This window comes from Pogoniulus pusillus, chromosome 29 (assembly GCF_015220805.1).
Source record: "Pogoniulus pusillus isolate bPogPus1 chromosome 29, bPogPus1.pri, whole genome shotgun sequence".
NCBI lineage: Eukaryota > Metazoa > Chordata > Aves > Piciformes > Lybiidae > Pogoniulus > Pogoniulus pusillus.
The window spans coordinates 5,450,136-5,467,443 of NC_087292.1; the positions used below are offsets into that span (position 1 = coordinate 5,450,136).

The 17,308-nt window shown below is 49.5% G+C and overlaps 1 protein-coding gene across 3 annotated transcripts in view; it reads left to right on the forward strand.

Moving 5' to 3' along the window:
• Nucleotides 1-14,708, forward strand: part of ACTR5 (actin related protein 5) — a 28,240-nt gene extending 13,532 nt beyond the window's left edge. For 2 of the 3 annotated variants that reach the window (XM_064167411.1, XM_064167409.1), the window contains 4 exons: nucleotides 1,111-1,250; nucleotides 2,597-2,729; nucleotides 4,128-4,325; nucleotides 13,305-14,708. In XM_064167411.1, the coding sequence (XP_064023481.1) occupies nucleotides 1,111-1,250; nucleotides 2,597-2,729; nucleotides 4,128-4,325; nucleotides 13,305-13,631 (798 nt within the window). In that variant the 3' untranslated portion in view covers nucleotides 13,632-14,708. Of the gene's footprint in view, nucleotides 1-1,110; nucleotides 1,251-2,596; nucleotides 2,730-4,127; nucleotides 5,204-13,304 lie in introns of those variants that run through there. The other variant, XM_064167410.1, reaches the window with a different exon arrangement.
• Nucleotides 14,709-17,308: the final 2,600 nt, after the last annotated feature.

The following is a 17,308-nucleotide window of genomic DNA, read 5'->3' on the forward strand; positions in this document are numbered from 1 at the left end:
TCTGCTAGCATTTCTCCAAAGGCAAATGTAGTTTGCCTTCTCTTGAAAGAGGTGCTAAAACTAACTGAACAGACACTGAGAGAGAAGCCCCTCTAGTATCAGGTGGTGGTTTACAACATGAACATGCCCACCTGGTGTGCTCTGCAGGCAGTGTCTGGCCTAGCAGTGCCATGCTATTAGGAAAAAATGTCCTCTTCAGTGGGTTTTATTGTTTGTGTAACTTAATAACTGTGTGCAGTTCTGGAGCCCCCAGCACAAGAAGATCATCAAACTGTTAGAGCGAGTCCAGAGGTTGCCATGAAGATGCTCAGAGGGCTGCAGCAGCTCTGCTGTGAGAACAGGCTACAATAGTTGGGGCTCTTCAGCCTGGAGAAGAGAAGGCTTTGAGAAGGCCTTCCAGTATCTGAAGGGGGCTGCAGGAGAGCTGGGAAGGGACTATTTACAAGATCTTGTAATGACAGGATGAGGAGTAATGGGTTTAAACTAGCAGAGAGGAGATTCAAACTAGAAGTTAGAAAAGGGTTCTTTGCAGTGAGGGTGGTGAGACACTGGCACAGGTTGCCCAGGGAGGTTGTGGCTGCTTCCTCCCTGGAGGTGTTCAAGGCCAAGTTGGATGATGCCTTGAGTGACTTGTTCTAGTGGGAGGTGTCCCTGCCTATGGCAGGGAGTCGGGACTGGATGCTTCTTGAGGTCCCTTGCAACCTAAACCATTCTGTGAATATCACATCCCAATAGACACAGCTTTCAAATTGTGAAGTTGAACCTGGGAAATGTGTGGCACCAAACGGTATAGAATCCAACCCTGGAGATATTCAAGGTCAAGCTTAACAGGTCTCTGAGCAACTTGATCTAGTTGATGACTTGAGCAACATGCTCTAGTGGAGCATGTCCCTGCTTACTGTGAGGGAGCTGGATGACTTTTACAAGTCCCTTCCAAATCAAAGCATTTCTATGGTTCTCGAAAGCATAGGCCAAGTCCAGCTTCCTTGGCCTTTTGGAAGCTCTTACAGTGTGGTCTTTTGTCTTTGAGAGCACTGCAGCCTAGGTTTTTTTGTACAACTGTTGGAAATATTGCTGTTCTCTAATGTAATTTTCCTTTCCTTTCTAAAGCCTGTGTTTAACCTGGCAGAGTATCACCAGCTTTTTCTTGGCACTGAAAGAATCAGAGCTCCAGAGATTCTTTTCCAGCCCTCCCTAATAGGAGAAGACCAGGCTGGTATAGCAGAAACCATGCAATATGTCCTCGAGAGGTGAGTTGGCAAAGCTGCTTGGTGCTTACTTCAAACAGGCTGGCCTTGTTTGGGTACCAGATCCTGCCACACTGGTCACTGGACAGTAGTTTGAGAAAATATGCTTGAATGCTTAGTTTAGGGGACTGAGCACTGCAGGTTGGAGATGTCTTTCTATTCAGGAACCCACACATAACTCTGCTTCTCTTAAGTCAGTGATCTCTTCAGTGGTGCCCAGTGATAGGGCAAGGGGCAACAGGCACAAACTGGAACCCAGGAGGTTCCACCTGAATAGGAGGAGAAAATTCTTTGCTCTGAGGGTCTTGGAGTTCTTGAGCAGGCTGCTTGGAGAGGTTGTGGAGTCTCCTTCTCTGGAGTGATGCCTGGACATTGTGATCCTGGGCAAGCTGCCGTGGGTTACCCTCCTTTAGCAGGGGTTTTGACTGGATGATTCCAGAGGTCCTTTCCAACCCCCACCATGCTGTGATTCTGTGTGTTCCCAAACTCTTTTCATTACCCCATCAATAAAAAAATTACCTAGGAGCACAAGCCTTCATGAACAGACAGTGTATTGGCATCTATGAAGTGCTTGCAGGTCCTACTGAACTAATGTGCTACATACTACATCTTAAAACATACACAAACCCAGAAATTAAAAAGGATGAGATAAAGGTAAAATAAACACCATGTAAATTAATTTGTTTGATAATGGTGTGAAAGAAGTCTTCTTGCTGGACCCCAATGGATTGTGATGCACACAACTCTCTTTGGAGACCAGCCTGTCCATCTTAAGAGGGAAACAACAAACCCATGTAAATAGCTATCCCATGAAACGAGGAGCTGGGGGTCTCTGGTTATGATACAGACACATTTCTGGGCAGCTGTTGGCAGGCAGCTTAGCATTAGCAAACTGCCACCCCTGAACTGTGTGAGCACAGCAGGTGGCACTTCCTGAAATCTAAGTTACAGCTCTCCTGGTTCTTGATTTATGTGGTACAGTGCAGAGAGTACTTTAAGGATTTGCTGCAGCCACCTTCTGAATTTTCAGAAAGCAAATGGAAAAACTTTCCATGCTGGTAAAGTGAAGGCAGCTTCTTAAAGTCAGTCCTGAGTCACAGAACACTTATAGGTTGAAATGAGCCTTTAAAGGTCATTTAGTCCAACCTTCCTGCAGTCAGCAGGACCATCTGCAACTAGAGCAGGTTGATCAAAGCCACAAACAACCTGACCTGGAATGGTTCCCAGGATGGGGCATCTACCACCTCTCTGGGCAACATGTTCTCAGGTTACCTGAAGACAAAGTATCAGCATTTCCCACCGCTGTTCAGCCCTCGAGAAAGGCTGAAGTTGCTTTTTGTTGCCTCTAGGTACTCAAAAGAACAACAAGCTGTTCTTGTCCAGAATGTTTTCCTCACTGGTGGAAACACAATGTACCCTGGACTGAAGGCCAGAGTCGAAAAGGAACTCCTTGAAATGAGGCCCTTCCAGTCATCTTTTCAGGTATGTACATTGCCAAGATGTCTGTGTTCAGTTGGTCAGAGGAACTCAGGCTGGGAGAGGCACAGAGCAGGTGTATTTGGAGCATGGCAGTGGAGAATAGGTAATGATAAGACTCTGCAAGAGCTTTTTTTGGTCTGAGGAGGTGGAGGTTAAGCAAAGACAGAGTTGCTCTTTCTGAAGGCATTAGAGTAAGGTAAAGTCCTTGGAAAAGACAAACCTGCTTCAGCTAAAAGACTCTGCACACACAGACATGTTTGCCTGGAAGTGTGCAGATTGCTTTCAAGGACTAGGACGGTTCCTTTCTGAAACAAGTGACCCTTGGTAGGATTAGTTCCTGGGAGCAAAACCTGCTTAAGTCAAGATGAAGTTGCATGTAGTGACCATCTGGGACAGCAACAGAAGACATACAGTGAGCTTCTTGTGGACCTGGGATCCTTTGTAACTGTAGCAAACACAGTACCAAGTGGGCAAGTCTCAGCCTTTGCCATGCAAGAACCTTCTCTGCTGTTCTGAAACCACCTCAATGTCTCTTCAGATAAAGGAGGTTGAAGGGGGATTGGACAGTGAGACTTTTAAAGGTCCTTTCCAACCTAAAGATTCTATGGAAGCTACTATCTTGTTAAATGGAAAATCAGGTTATAAAGTAAGGAGAGTTAAAAACAGTTATGTGATTCCACAACTCTTCTTTGCACATAGCTCTGAGTCAGGTGTGACTGACAGACCCCTAGTTACAGCCATGTACTTGAGAGTGTTAGGAAGGATATTGCTTGTTAAGTTGTGAGTGTGGAACTTGTGTCTGCAGGAGGAAAATGAGGATGGGTTTGTCTGCTTCTAGTGTCACTGATTGTAACTGAACAGAGCTCCTTCTTCCTATTAGAATATGGTCCACAGCATGCAGACATCCATCACTTCACAAACATCTCATGTGGGATTTACACAGTGTCTATCTAGTCTGGCAAAGCTTAGCCAGGAGAGCAGTTCATGATGCAACAGGAGTGGTTTAACTGCAAGCAGGAAAGAGCATGTGTGGGTCTTTCTCTCATGCTGCAATTTCTTAGCTTACTGCTTCAAGCAGGGAGGAAGCTTTGCTGGGGTAGTTGATATTTGTTTTGCAGTACCCCCAACTCATCCAGCTCTGAGGGCTGTTGATTGTGAGCATGCTGTGCCTATGTGCTTTCTCAACCTATAGAAACATAGCAGGCTCATAGAGAATGGATCTCAAGTTGAAAACACACTTGGAACCTGTTCCAAACATGACTACACTTCCCCAAAGGTACTTGAATCAGTTTAGACTTCTGAAATTCTGTGGTTTGTGTCATAGAGCATAACAATGGGAGTTAAAAGGATTTGTGTTCTGGTGTTGAACTGACATGGCTGTTCTGTTTTCCTTCCATCCAGGTTCACCTTGCTGCCAGCCCTGTTTTAGATGCCTGGTATGGGGCCAGGGATTGGGCAGTGGAATACATGACCCGTGAGGAAGGCTGGATTACCAGAAAAGACTATGAAGAAAAAGGAGGAGAATACCTCAAGGAACATTGTGCTTCAAATGTTTATGTCCCCATCCGCCTGCCCAAGCAGGCTCCGAGGACATCAGAGGTACTGGCACCCAGCAGAGCGCTGGCATCCAGCACTGGCAATCCCTGTGAACAGGCCTAGCACTGAGCCCTGGGCATGGCCCCAGGGAGAAAACAGGGCAGAGAAGAGAGGAGTTACTGCTGTGTGAGGAGCAGACCTCAGCCTGTCCTTGCAGGCTGCTGAGAGAGTGTGAAGCATCTCACCCAGGACCAGCCTTGCTGGGCAGCAGCTGGCACGGTCCTAGCTCTTCCACTCGTAGTGCTGCCTGTGCAGGGCACAGCAGTGTACATCAGCAAGGAGGAACACCGCAGCAGGGCATTCCAGAGGAAAACGGCATCTTACAGACATTCCTAGTGAGGCTCAGGGGTTTTGAAGAGTGTGTTTTACAGCTGCTTATTGAATGAGAACATCCTGCCTTTATACCGCCTCTACTGAGTGATCCGGAAGCCGGACCGAGGCTTGCACCGAGCGAGTCCGCCCAGCAGGCGTCCCCCTCGCTCCTCGCAGCCAGCCTTGGCCAGGGCTTCTGCTGCTGGTGAGGGGCTGACCTGTGCCTTTCCTTCTGAGGCCTCCCGTGCTCGCCTCATGTTTGATTTCCTTCCTGCTACACTTTACTAGGTCACCACTGAATACACAGTGGGATTCCAGATACTTTTTTACTGCATTTATCTCAGTAATCTCAGTGTCTTGCTCTGGAGTGGAGACCTGGTCATAAAGCGCTGCTCAGCTATGAGAGCACAACCTCTGCAAAGCACACTGCAAGGACTGGCAGGTCCTGTGCAGTCTTGACGTGGTGTTGCAGGAGTGGGGGCTGAGCAGGGCAGTTTGCCACTGATAGGAGGAACTTTTTTTTATCCAAAAGCTCTCTTAGCAATAAAGCAAACCTTTTGTTTCAGTGATCTGACCTCTTGAAAGAGAACAGTAAGGATGTGCTTGACTGTACCTTGCTGAGAAATGCAGGTTTGCAGCCAGGCCCCTGTGCTGCTGCTTGAATCTGAGTGAGGGGGTCAGTGCTTGTGCTGAGCAGCTCACTGTTGCTGTCCCACAGCAGTGATGAATACCAAATGCTGAACTGACAGCTAAGCAGACCCTTGCAGTTCGTCAAGAGCTGTGAACTGTACAGCTGGGGAAGGTATGATGGGGAAAACAGGCAGATCATAACTGATATAAAGGTGAGGTGGTGGCTTACTGTCCTCGAGTTGTCATCTGGCAGATTCAAAACCTGCAAGTGAGAGGAGGCTGAGGAGAGACCTTATTGCTGTCTACAACTGCCTGAAAGGAGGTTGTAACCAGGTGGGATTGGTCTCTTCTCTCGGGCAACCAGTGACAGAATGAGGGGACACAGCTTCAAGCTGCAGCAGGGGAGGTTCAACCTGGATATTGGGAAGAAGTTATTTGCAGAGAGAGTGATTGGCATTGGAATGGGCTGTCCAGGCAGGTGGTAGAGTCACTGTCCCTGGAAGTGTTTAAAAAGAGACTGGATGTGGCATTTGGTGCTGTGAGTTGGTTGATTAGATGGTGGAGGGTGGTAGGTTAGACTTGATGATCTCAAAGGTCTTTTCCAAGCTGATTGATTCTGTGTATGTGTGTGTGATTCTTGGTGCTCCAAGAGGGAGTTGGTTGCCACAGGATGTGATGCATCTGTTTTGGGGTTCAAAAATAATTACTCAGGGTTATGATTTTAATCCCAAGGTCTCCTCTCAAAGCTGGAGTCTGGCCTGTGTGTAGGAGGTCCTGCAGTCAGCAAGTGTGTGAGGACAGCATTGTGACAGACCTGATCTCTTATGCTGTTCAGGTGGGATACAGCTCTTTAGTGGACCTTTGCCCTGGCCCTAACAGCCTGGAAGGGGGAGCCTGTTGCCTTCAGGTCACCTCAAGTTTGGACTCTTGATCCTTAGCTGCCTGGAGGCCAGACTGACTTTTCAGGACCATTAAGGCAGTTCTATGAGTTGTAAAGAATGTGGAAAAACATGCTGTGCTGAAACACCACTGTTAGAGCCCAGGGAAGTGTCTTTTCTGATCTCAGCTCCTATCAGGGACCTGGAGCAGAGTCTATGATGTGCCATTGCTAGGTGACCCCTTTCAGATGCATCTTTAGCTGTTGTGAGCAGCTGCTTAAGACACAGAAATCTCTTCCCATCCTTGGTGTTGGTTGCTGAAAGGAGAAGAGGATGTTGGACATTATACTCCCAGAACTAGTCCTGATGCCTGAAGGGCATGGTTATTACTTTTAAATGGGCAAATTGTGCCAACCACTTTGCTTGCATTAGTTCAGAGCAGAGCTGTCTAATTCTGTGCAGAGGTGCTGGGTCAGCTGCTTCAACAGCTCCGAGGAAGCACAAGTTTATAATCTCCTCAATATTAGCTGTTAATTTGCCACTTGATCCCCACAGTAGCTGGAGTAAGTAATGAACTTGGGACAACGTGATCACAGTCACAGGCCATTCTGAACGTGCTGGTGGGCACTCAGTTGCCTGGGGAGCACCATGGAGAGCATGAACATTGCAAAATGAGATTAATTTTACCCTTTTAGGTTCAGTTCCTTGACAAAATTTGCTGCAGTGCTATGTGAGCGTTGTGCTGGCAGCAGACAAGTGGAAGGAGTGTGCAGTGCTGAGGACAGGAATCACAGGGATGTTACTTTGGACTCCTGTTGGTTGGAGCCCTGGGGGGGGCTCCACTCCTAAGACACTTGTGGCAAGGTTTTTTTTCATACCCACATACAGAATTTGGTTGCTCTTCATAAAGTTGGTACAGAGCCTGCCAGAGAGAAGGGGTCTGGACTATTTCTTCTGTGCCGTGGCTTCTCACAGAACCCCAGCCTGGTAGGGGTTATAAGGGACCTCTGGAAATCATCTAGTCCAACCCCCCCCTGCCAAAACAGCAGCTTGCCCAGGATCACAATGTCCAGGGGTGTTTGGAATCTGTCCAGAGGAGGAGACTCCACAGCCTCCCTGAACAGCCTACTGCAGGGCTCCAACACCATCAAGGTGAAGAAGCTTTTTTACTATGTTCAGGTGGAACCTCGTGGGTTCTACTTTGTGCCCATGCCCCTTGTCATGTCACTGGGCACCAGTGACAAGAGTCTGGCCCTATCCTGTTGCCTCCCCACCCTTTAGCTCCTGCTAAGCATTGATCAGATCCCCTCTCAGGCTGCTCTTCTCCCAGCTCAACAGCCCCAGGGCTCTCAGCCTTCCCCCTCTCAGATGTTCCAGGCCTCTCAGCATCTTTGTAGCCTCCGCTGGACTCACTCCAGTAGTTCCTTGTCCCTCTTGAACTGCCACCTGAGAGGGGAGCAGGCCAAAAGGACACCTGCTTGGCTCCTTTTCAATGAGTCTCCTGTTTGTGTGAGGAGCAGTGGGAGGGATTGTTAGGATGACAGAACTGTTCACTGGGAGAAAAAAAGAAAAGATCATTCTGTGGACAGGAAACTTGAAGTGACACTGTGAGGATCTTTGCCAAGTGATCACAGAGCTGCTGTTGAGTGAGCTGCTGTGCGAGCAGCCTCACAATCTCTGGCCTGTTTATCCTGGCAAGTGTCCTGCCAGCTGACAAAGCCCCATTGAAGGTTTGGAGGTGGTCAAGCGGTTCCCATTTGGTCCTCAGCAGATGGAGTTGAAAGCAACCTGTAGCCCCATTAGACAATTCAGAGAGTGCCCAGTTCAGGTCAGGGAACACAGAAGCACAGCTGCAGTTGGGCAGGCATGGTGAGCTGGGGCTGCTTAACCTAGAAGGCAGCTCCAAGTGGGTCCCACCTTTTGCAGAGTCCCAAAGACCTGCTCTGAGTGGAAGCAGCAGGTCAGGCAGCAGCCCTCCCCAGTTTAGGAGGGGCATCGAAATGCCTGAGTGTGTCCAGAGAAGGGCAATGAGGCTGGGGAGAGGCCTTGAGCACAGCCCTATGAGGAGAGGCTGAGGGAGCTGGGATTGGTTAGCCTGGAGAAGAGGAGGCTCAGGGGAGACCTTATTGCTGTCTACAACTACCTGAGGGGTGGTTGTGGCCAGGAGGAGGTTGCTCTCTTCTCTCAGGTGGCCAGCACCAGAACAAGAGGACACAGCCTCAGGCTGCGCCAGGGGAGATTTAGGCTGGAGGTGAGGAGAAAGTTCTTCCCTGAGAGAGTCATTGGCCACTGGAATGGGCTGCCCGGGGAGGTGGTGGAGTCGCCGTCCCTGGGGCTGTTCAAGGCAGGATTGGACGTGGCACTTGGTGCCATGGTCTGGCCTTGAGCTCTGTGGTAAAGGGTTGGACTTGATGATCTGTGAGGTCTCTTCCAATCCTGATAATACTGTGATACTGTGAGACTGAACACAGCCCATGTGCTCCATGTCCCAGATTGCCATCGCAGCTGCCTGTGAGCCTTGCTTTTGGCCTTCAAGGCTTCTTAGGTTGCCTGTGCCACAGCCACTTCAAACGCCAGCTAAAGCTCCGCTAGGACACCCAGATTAGAACTCTTTGCTCCAGTTATTAATCTCCAAAACACTTAATGTGCTGTGTAAGACAGCACTTCAGAAGAAAGAGAAGATGCCCATGAACTGTCACTGGGAATTTAGGATTATCCCTCCAGAGACAGCCTGCAATGATCCTCCAGCAGCCATGCATAAACCAGAAGTTTTGAAGCTTTGTGTAGGATGAGCAGGGGAGGAGAGAATGCTGCAGAGGATTTAACGTTATCCCCCAAGTCAGATGGGGGGGATTTCCACCAGGCATGCAGCAGCTGTGCTCACTTCCACTGCTTTGTGCAGAGAGTAAGCCTGCTCCTCAGCATCAGCTTCAGCAAAACTTCCTCTTTCCAAGGGCTCAAACCTTTGCAAGCTTAGCAAGAGTTCTTGGCTCCTCTTACTCCCTTTTCTTCGTGTGCTCACATTCCTATATTTATCTGACCAACACCTTTTCTCCACGTTGTTCATCACAGGAGCCCAGTCCTTGCTCTTCAGGCAGCAAAGTGCTAGAGTTTCAAGTTCTTTGGTTGGGTTTTAATTGTATTATTTGGTTTGGGGTTGTTTTTAGGTCCTTATGGATCTTTTCTTCCTCACTTAGACTCATAGAATCAACCAGGTTGGAACACACCTCCAAGATTATTCAGTCCAACCTAGCACCCAGCCCTGTGCAGTCAACCAGACCATGGCACTAAGTGCCTCATCCAGGCTTTGCTTGAACACCTTCAGGGACAGTGGTGATTCCACCTCCCTGGGCAGCCCATTCCAATGGCAGTCACTCTGTGAAGAACTTCCTCCTGATATCCAGCCTAGACCTCCCCTGGCACAACTTGAGACTGTGTCCCCTTTTTCTGTTGCTGGTTGCCTGGAGCAGAGGGCTTGCTTTTCATTTCCTAATGCAGCAGAGACTGCAATGAGAGTTCTGCAGTGAACTTGGTGACCTGCATCCATTTTCATGGCTACTTACTCAGGACAATCTGTGGCTGTTTGCTTTGACCTCAGTTCTGTGCCTTGGTGTCTCTAACAGCAAAGCTCACCTGACAATGGGGCTAGCTAGCAGCATGTTCCCCAGGGTGCACAGTTACTATAGAGGACAATAAGATGGAGGGATAGTGAGGAAGGAGGAAAGGTTAAGTAAAATCATGGAGAATAGGTCTAGCTATGTTTAATGCATAAAGGGCCAAGTGGAAGGTCTTCAAACCTGAAACTGAAGCAAGGATGTGGTATGGTGGGAATCACCCCATGCAGATGTGCTCTTGTCCTTAACTAACTGCCATTGACCACTGTCAGTGAGAATTTGAGGCCAGCTGAGGTCATGGTCAGGCTCAAAAGCTTTTTAGCTCTTAAAACCCCTGTGTTTAGGCAGGGCAGTATGTTTTTAGCTTCTTGTTTATTTCAGGGCTGAGGTGAAGTATGAAGCAGCTTCTTTCTTCATCTGCTGTGCAGATGGGGAAAGCATTTGTGCTGCCAGTGAGACTGTGAGAAGACATCCAGGCTCCTGCACTTGCAGTAGCCATGGCTGGGCTGCTGCCTCCAGGGCCAGCTCATGCCCAGGGAAGCTCAGTGCACTGCTCTGGGCAGGTCTGGCTGAACAAATCAGCTTTGAAACCTGCAAGGAACGACTGTGGCTTTGTTCACACCTATGCCAAGTGACTTCCAGAGGGAAGAGACCTTTGTATGGCATCTGAGATCATGTCTGAACTGCTTGGGAACGTGGTGGATGAGGGAGTATTGGACACAGGAAAACCATGCTGGGTTGGTTGCCTTCCTGACTTGGAGGAAGGGCAAGGGACCGTGGCGAACCTCCAGGGGGGCAGAAGTTTAGAGAGGTGATGGCAACCTGCAGCCCCAAAGGCCTCATGACTGCTGTGGTGGTATTGTGGGGGTGGCACACAGGGCTGCTGCGTGGGGACTTTCCCCAGTGCCCTGATGCCCAGGAGGGGTGGGAAGCTGTTGGCTGCAGATGAGGCTGATGTTCCTCCTGTCTAAAATGCCACTCTGTTTGTGCACCTGGCTGAGTGTCCTCCCTGCTCCTAAATGGCTGTGTGCCAGGTGAGCAGCCTGCCCTGTAGGAACGTGGCAGCCTGGCAGCTCACTGCCTCCTCCAGGACTTGCTTGGAGGTGAGTTTGAGTCTGTGAGAACAAGTTTGTGGTAGTCTTATCTTTCCACTGAAGATTTTGATGGGGAGATTTTGCTTTCCAGGGTCTTCTTGTGCTCTTCAAAGGAAAACAGCCATCAGCAAGAGCTAGCCTGGGTCACTGGCACTTGTTTCTGCAGCAGCCCAACTGTATCCAGATAAGAAACAGCTCTGCTGGGCTTATCTTCCTATTATGCTTTGAGGCTGTCAGGACTTTCACAAGGCTGCTCCAGATGATTGTACAAATAACTTCAGTTGCCTCTTGAATGTCCAGATGTCCCCTGAGGCACACAGGCCTCTGTTCCTTGGGGTGACCTTCCCTGTCACCTCTCTCATCTTGAGCACCAGTGCTTTGTCTGCTTTGCTTAGATAAATCCCCCTGGTTTAGACCCCAGCAGCTGATGTGCTGTTAGTGCTACAAAGTGCCTCAAGAAGGTCTCAAACTGTTTTCCTGGATGTATCCACAATGACATGTCCCTGGGATTCCACCCTGCACACAGGAGAGCTGTCACAAGATAGATGCCATCTGCTGATGCTGGGTTTGAGCTATCAGCAAGCTGTTTTCCTAGCACCTTGCCTAGGTCATCTAGGATTGGGAAAATCAGCTCTGTTGGATGACTCTGGCAGGGGTGGGCAGGGGTCTGTCATCTTTAAACTTAGTTTTGTGTCCCTTGGGTGAAGCCTTCTGTGGGTTAACCACGTGCAGCAGCATGATGCTCCTGCCTGATGCTGTTTCTCAGCTCTGGGGAATGAATTTCAGATCCTGATCCTTAGATCACTTTTTTTATGGGTTGTCTTTTTAATGTTTTTCCCCTGCCACACTACAGCTTGGTTAAATATACCCCACTCCTCCTCCTCACCCCAGATTCCTACCACATACCTGGCATTCCTTCATCCTTAATGAGATGAAAGAGTGGGGGATTTCACCCTCCTGGAATCTTAGAGGAATACTAAGTGGATTGTTCATGAAAAGCCCTATTTAGGGTACAAATCTCCCCAAAAGATAGTCCCTGTCTGACAAACTTTGCTTGTGCTGGTCACGGTGAGCAGAGTTTTCAGCTCCTGCTCCAACAGATACTTTCTGCTTGGGTTTTGTTGTAAGTTTTGCCTTTGATGCAGACCACATGGGAGCAAGCTCCTGGTGGTGTGGCTGAAGAAGAGGAAACTTGCATCCTTGCTAAGGTAGGCAGGGACACCAGCAGAGCTCCTGGGCTCTTGGCACTTGAAGTTTCAGCAGTTGCTGCCACGTGGGCAAACTCTCCATGCAAAAATGGGGCAACATAAATATTGCTGAATCAAAATCATTTTCTTCCAGGCTCAGTTATTAATTTACCCTAATTAACATAAGTCTGCACTGAATCTAAGGTTTTGCAGCCTGGGCCTGGGTGGCAAACGCCAGATGTTGAAGGAGGAGTGCAGGAAAGGTGTGTAAAGTAGGAAGTGTGTCCAGCAGGTCTGTGGAGGTTCTTCTTCCCCTCTACTCTGCCCTGGTGAGACCACACCTGGACTACTGTGTCTAGTTCTGGGCTTCCCAGTTCAGCAGGACAGGGATCTGCTGGACAGAGTCCAGTGGAGAGCCACGGGGATGACTGGGGGACTTGAGCACCTCCCCTACAAAGAGAGACTGAGAAACCTGGGGCTGCTTAGTCTGGAGAAGAGAGGACTGAGAGGAGATCTGATCAGTGTAAAGACTGTAAGTACAGCTGGTTAATGCTGTGTAGCCAGGGAGGCCTGTGGGCAGTGCTCCTGGAGTCTGTCTGCCTGGGATCCATGTCCATCACAGGACTCTGCCTCCTACACAGGACAGGTTATGGTGTCTTTAATGTATCCTGAGCTTGCAGCCTGCCCCCCAGCCATGTCCTGGGCTGATCCCCAAGCAGTACAGGCAGCAGGTGGAGTGAGGGGATTCTGCCCTGCTGAGATCCCACCTGCAGTGCTAAATCCAGCTCTGGAGTACTCAACGCAAGGAGGGCATGGAACTGTTAGAGCAGGTCCAGAGCAGGCCAAAAAGATGATCTGAGGGCTGGAACACCTCTGCTGTTAGAAAAGGCTGAGAGAGTTGGGGTTGTTCAGCCTGGTGAGGAAAAGGCTCTGGGGAGACCTTATAGCAAGCAGCCTTCCAGTTTTTGGTGAGGGCTACAGCAGAGGGACTTTATATGGAGGCATGAAGTGACAGGACAAGGAGTAAAGGGCTCAAACTGGAAGAACTTTAGTTTAGATCTGAAAGAAATTCTTCTCCATGAGGGTGGTGAGGCACTGGAAGAGGTTGGCCAGAGAAGTTGTGGAGGTTCCAAGCCTAGAAGTGTTGAAAGGATCCCTGAGCAACCCAATCTAGGAGGAGGTTGCACTGCCCAGGCCAAAGGGGTTGAAAGTAGGTCATCTTTAAGGTCCACTGCAACACCAACATCTCTCTGATTCTGTGATCCAGGTCAAAAAGCTCTCCCAGGACATGGATGTTGAAGCAGCAACATCACACTGGACTGTGAACAACCCCTTTGGAGGCACTGTGCTGTGTTGTGGATGTCCCAGAGCTGCTGTGATGGCCCCAAGCTGTGCTGCAGCAGCCGAGGGCTGGGACAGGACATTGCTTCTGGCCAGCAAGCCCAGCTCTGCCTCCTGCTCTAGGAGAGCAGTTTACTGCAGCTCCACGGGACAGACAAAGGCAGAGAGCCCTGGATCCTGTGGTGTGGGGGCCTTGGGCTGCTTTCATCCAGCTCCCTGGTGGCAGAGGGCCATGGGCTGCTCTCACTGCTGAGGAAACAATGGAGAGGAAAGCTTTGATTTCAGCAGTGATGGACACCCTCCTGCTCAAGGGTGGTGCAGATGGAAGGAACTGGGGGCTGGGGGCTCTTTTTGTTGGTTATTTTTTGGCTTTTATCCTTTGTTAACCACTGCTAACTTCTTGTTGTGGGAAGTGCTGTGAGCTCTCTTTAGGTTTTGTTTACGTGCCTGGCTGACACTGTTCACAGCAGGCCTTTAGTGCTCAGCCCCAGCAGTGTCCTCTGGCTTGGGAACAGCAGAGTTGAGCCCAACTCCTCCAGGGCCTATCCAGCCAGGCAAGGAAGGCTGGCACCACACAGCTCTGGAATTTTCTCTTGCCTCAGGAAGGCAAATCACAGAAGCAGTCAGGTTGGAAAAGGCCTTAGAGATCAGGCCCAGCCTCTCACCCAACATTATCTAATTAGCTAAACCATGGCACTAAGTGCCTCATCCAGTCTCTTTTTAAACACCTCCAGGGAGGGTGACTCCCTGGGCAGCCCCTTCCAGTGCCAATCACTCTTGCTGTGAAGAACTTCCTCCTAGTATCCAGCCTAAGCCTGGCTGTAATGGGCTGCCCCACGTCACTGACTTCTGCCCAGCATCTGCTCTCCCCAGCCGCAGCAGCAGCAGACAAAGCAGCAGCTCCTGCTCAGGCAGCAGCAGCTGATGCTGAAGATGCAAAGAACTTGGCATTTATGGGTGTACAGGGTTAACCCTCCAGGGGGAGTAACCTTGAACCTGACCCTAGGTGGTCTTGACCCCTCCCCAGGGGTGGGTCTGAACGCTACCAGGTGATGGTTAGCCCACTCTCTCTTCCTGTCTAAAGGTCCATAAAAGCAGGGGGGGTTCCTGTTTGTCTCTCTCTGCACTCCCTGCTTACCAGCATCACCAGCCTGTTCCTGGTTCTCTTCGTTTCACCATGTGGCCATCACCCACGAGGCAGACAAAGCCACCACCATCACAATATGATTGTATTTATACCTTTTGTATTTGCTTTCCCTTCCCTGTACCTTTTGTAACTTCCCTACCTCAGATACCTTTTTAAGTTATTGTTAAACTTTTCACTTCCAAATCGAGTGAGATTCATTTGGGTGTGCTTACCTTTTCTCTCCCTACATCTAATTCCTTCCTCTTGGGAAAGAAGGGGGAAGAGGGAAGGGCGCTCTAGAAAAATTGTTATTGGTTCTACCAAATTTGTTTGAGTCTCTGGAAATTTAAATGAGAACCCAGACCATGGGACTTTGTTGTGTTCTTCTAGAAAGAGAAGAACTAGGAAGCTGCAGAGCTTTTGCTCTAGGTCCAAGATGCAGGTTAACAGCTGGAAGAGCTGAGGGATGCCCAGCAAGTGTCTTCTTGGGGAGCTTTGCACAGGCCTCCTGTTAGCAAGGTCCTGGGGACCCTTTGGTGAGGACTGAAGTGGAGCTGGAAGGAATAATTTCCCAGCTCCTTCCCAAGGTGCTGCAGAGCATACACATGCATACCTTTTGTGATAGTCCCTGCTCACAAGAGGCTCTCTTTCTGCTTTCTCTTCTGCTTTCTCTTCTGCTCTCTTTCTGCTTTCTCTTCTGCTCTCTTTCTGCTCCTCCCTGCCTAGAAACACTTGGGTATGGAACAAACCCAACTTTTAGACTGGTGTGAACACAGAATAGTTCACATTTATGCTACCCTTGAGCCTGTTCTCCTGAGAGCACTTTAGAAGCCCCAGTGAACACCATTCATCATAACACAACACATTCCCCAGGCAGCATAGATGGCAGTTCCCAGGAGCCATGGACTCCCTGAGCATGTTTACCCAACTCAAAATGCACTTTGTGCTGTTAACATTACCTGCAGCCTACTCTGCTGTTATACATGCTGGGATCTCAACTACATGCAAGCCCTGGTCCTGGTGTCTGCCTTCTAGAGAGTGTGGCAATGGGACTCTGATTGAAGATTCAGCATGCTCTGGAAGGGAGTTTCTCCAAGCAGTTGTCATTTCTGTCCCTGCAGCCAGGCAGGCCCCAGCACTTATATCAAAGCACACTCTTACCTGCTGGTGAGTTCTGGTGTTGCCATTATCAGAAGGACACAGAGCTGTTGGAGCAAGTCCAGAGGAGGGCCACAAAGATGATCCAAGGGCTGGAACATCTCTGCTATGAGGATAGGCCGAGGGAGCTGGGTTTGTTCAGCCTACAGAAGGAAAGACTCGGGGAGACCTTAGAACTGCCTTCCAATATCTGAAGGGATCTTACAGGAAGGATGTACAGGGGCTTTTCTTCAGAGTATCTAGCCAAAGGACAAGGGGGAATGGTTTGAAGCTGGAGGAGAGTAGGTTTAACATGGATTTTAGTAAGAAGGTTTCCAGTACAAGGGCAGTGAGACTCTGGAATAGACTATTCAGGGAGGTTCTGGTTGCCTCCCCTCCGTGGGAGTTCAGGGCCAGATTGAATGAGGCTCTGAGCAGGTGAATCTAGTTGAGAGGTGTCCTTGCCCAGGGTGGGGATGTTAGAGCATATCACAGAAGCATCCAGGTTGGAAAACCTCTTCAGGATCATGAAGTCCAACCTGTAACCCTATTCAACAAGATTCACTTTAAATCATAGAATCACTCAGGGTTGGAAGGGACCACAAAGATCATCCAGTGCCAACCTCCCTGCCATGCCCAGGGACACCCTAGATCAGGCTGCCCAGAGCCTCATCCAGCCTGGCCTTAAACACCTCCAGCCATGGGGCCTCAACCACCTCCCTGGGCAACCCATTCCAGCCTCTCACCACTCTCATGCTCAACAACTTCCTCCTCACTTCCAGTCTGACTCTCCCCACCTCCAGCTTTGCTCCATTCCCCCCAGTCCTGTCACTCACTGAAAGCCTAAAAAGTCCCTCCCCAGCTTTTTTGTAGGTCCCCTTCAGATACTGAAAGGCTACAACAAGGTCACCTGGGAGCCTCCTCTTCTCCACACTGATCAGCCCCAATGCTTTCAGGGGCTTACTAAGATTCACCTTAAACCATATCCCTAAGCACCACATCCAAATGACCCTTAAGCACATTCAGGGCTGGGGACTCCACCACCTCCCTGGGCAGCTCCTTCCAGTGCCTGACCACTCTCTCCATGAAAAAGTTTTTCCTGATGTCCAGTCTAAACTTACCCAGTCTCACCTTGAGGCCATTCCCCAAAATGATGTCTAAAGTCCCTTCCAACCTAAGCCATTCTACCATTCTGGCTCAGAAATCAGTCCTCAAACCTGAAGCTGACTCCCACAGAGGCACAGAGAATAGAAGTCCCCAGCAGGCTGGCAGAAGCCCAGCAAGTCAAGCCCTGCCAGAAGTGACAATTTCCCTTGCTCCAGCTTTGCAGACTTCATGTCCTCGGCTTGTTTTTGCTTCACAGACTTTGTTAGATGTCCATCTAGGCTGCCCCCTCCTTTTCAAATAAGGCACCCAAGAGAAAAATCAATGCAGTTGTGTTTCACAGGCATTGTAAGGACTTTGTTGGAGCTGAAGCAGATGTATATTTTAATAGTGGTTTGCTCCTTCACATTCCAGGTTGGAAGAGACCTCCAAGATCATCCAGTCCAACCTATCCCCCAGCCCTATCCAGTCAACTAGACCATGGCACTAAGTGCCATGTACTTGAAAATAACAAGGTTGTAGCTCTTGAAATCACAGAATGTCAGGGGCTGGAAGGGACCCTG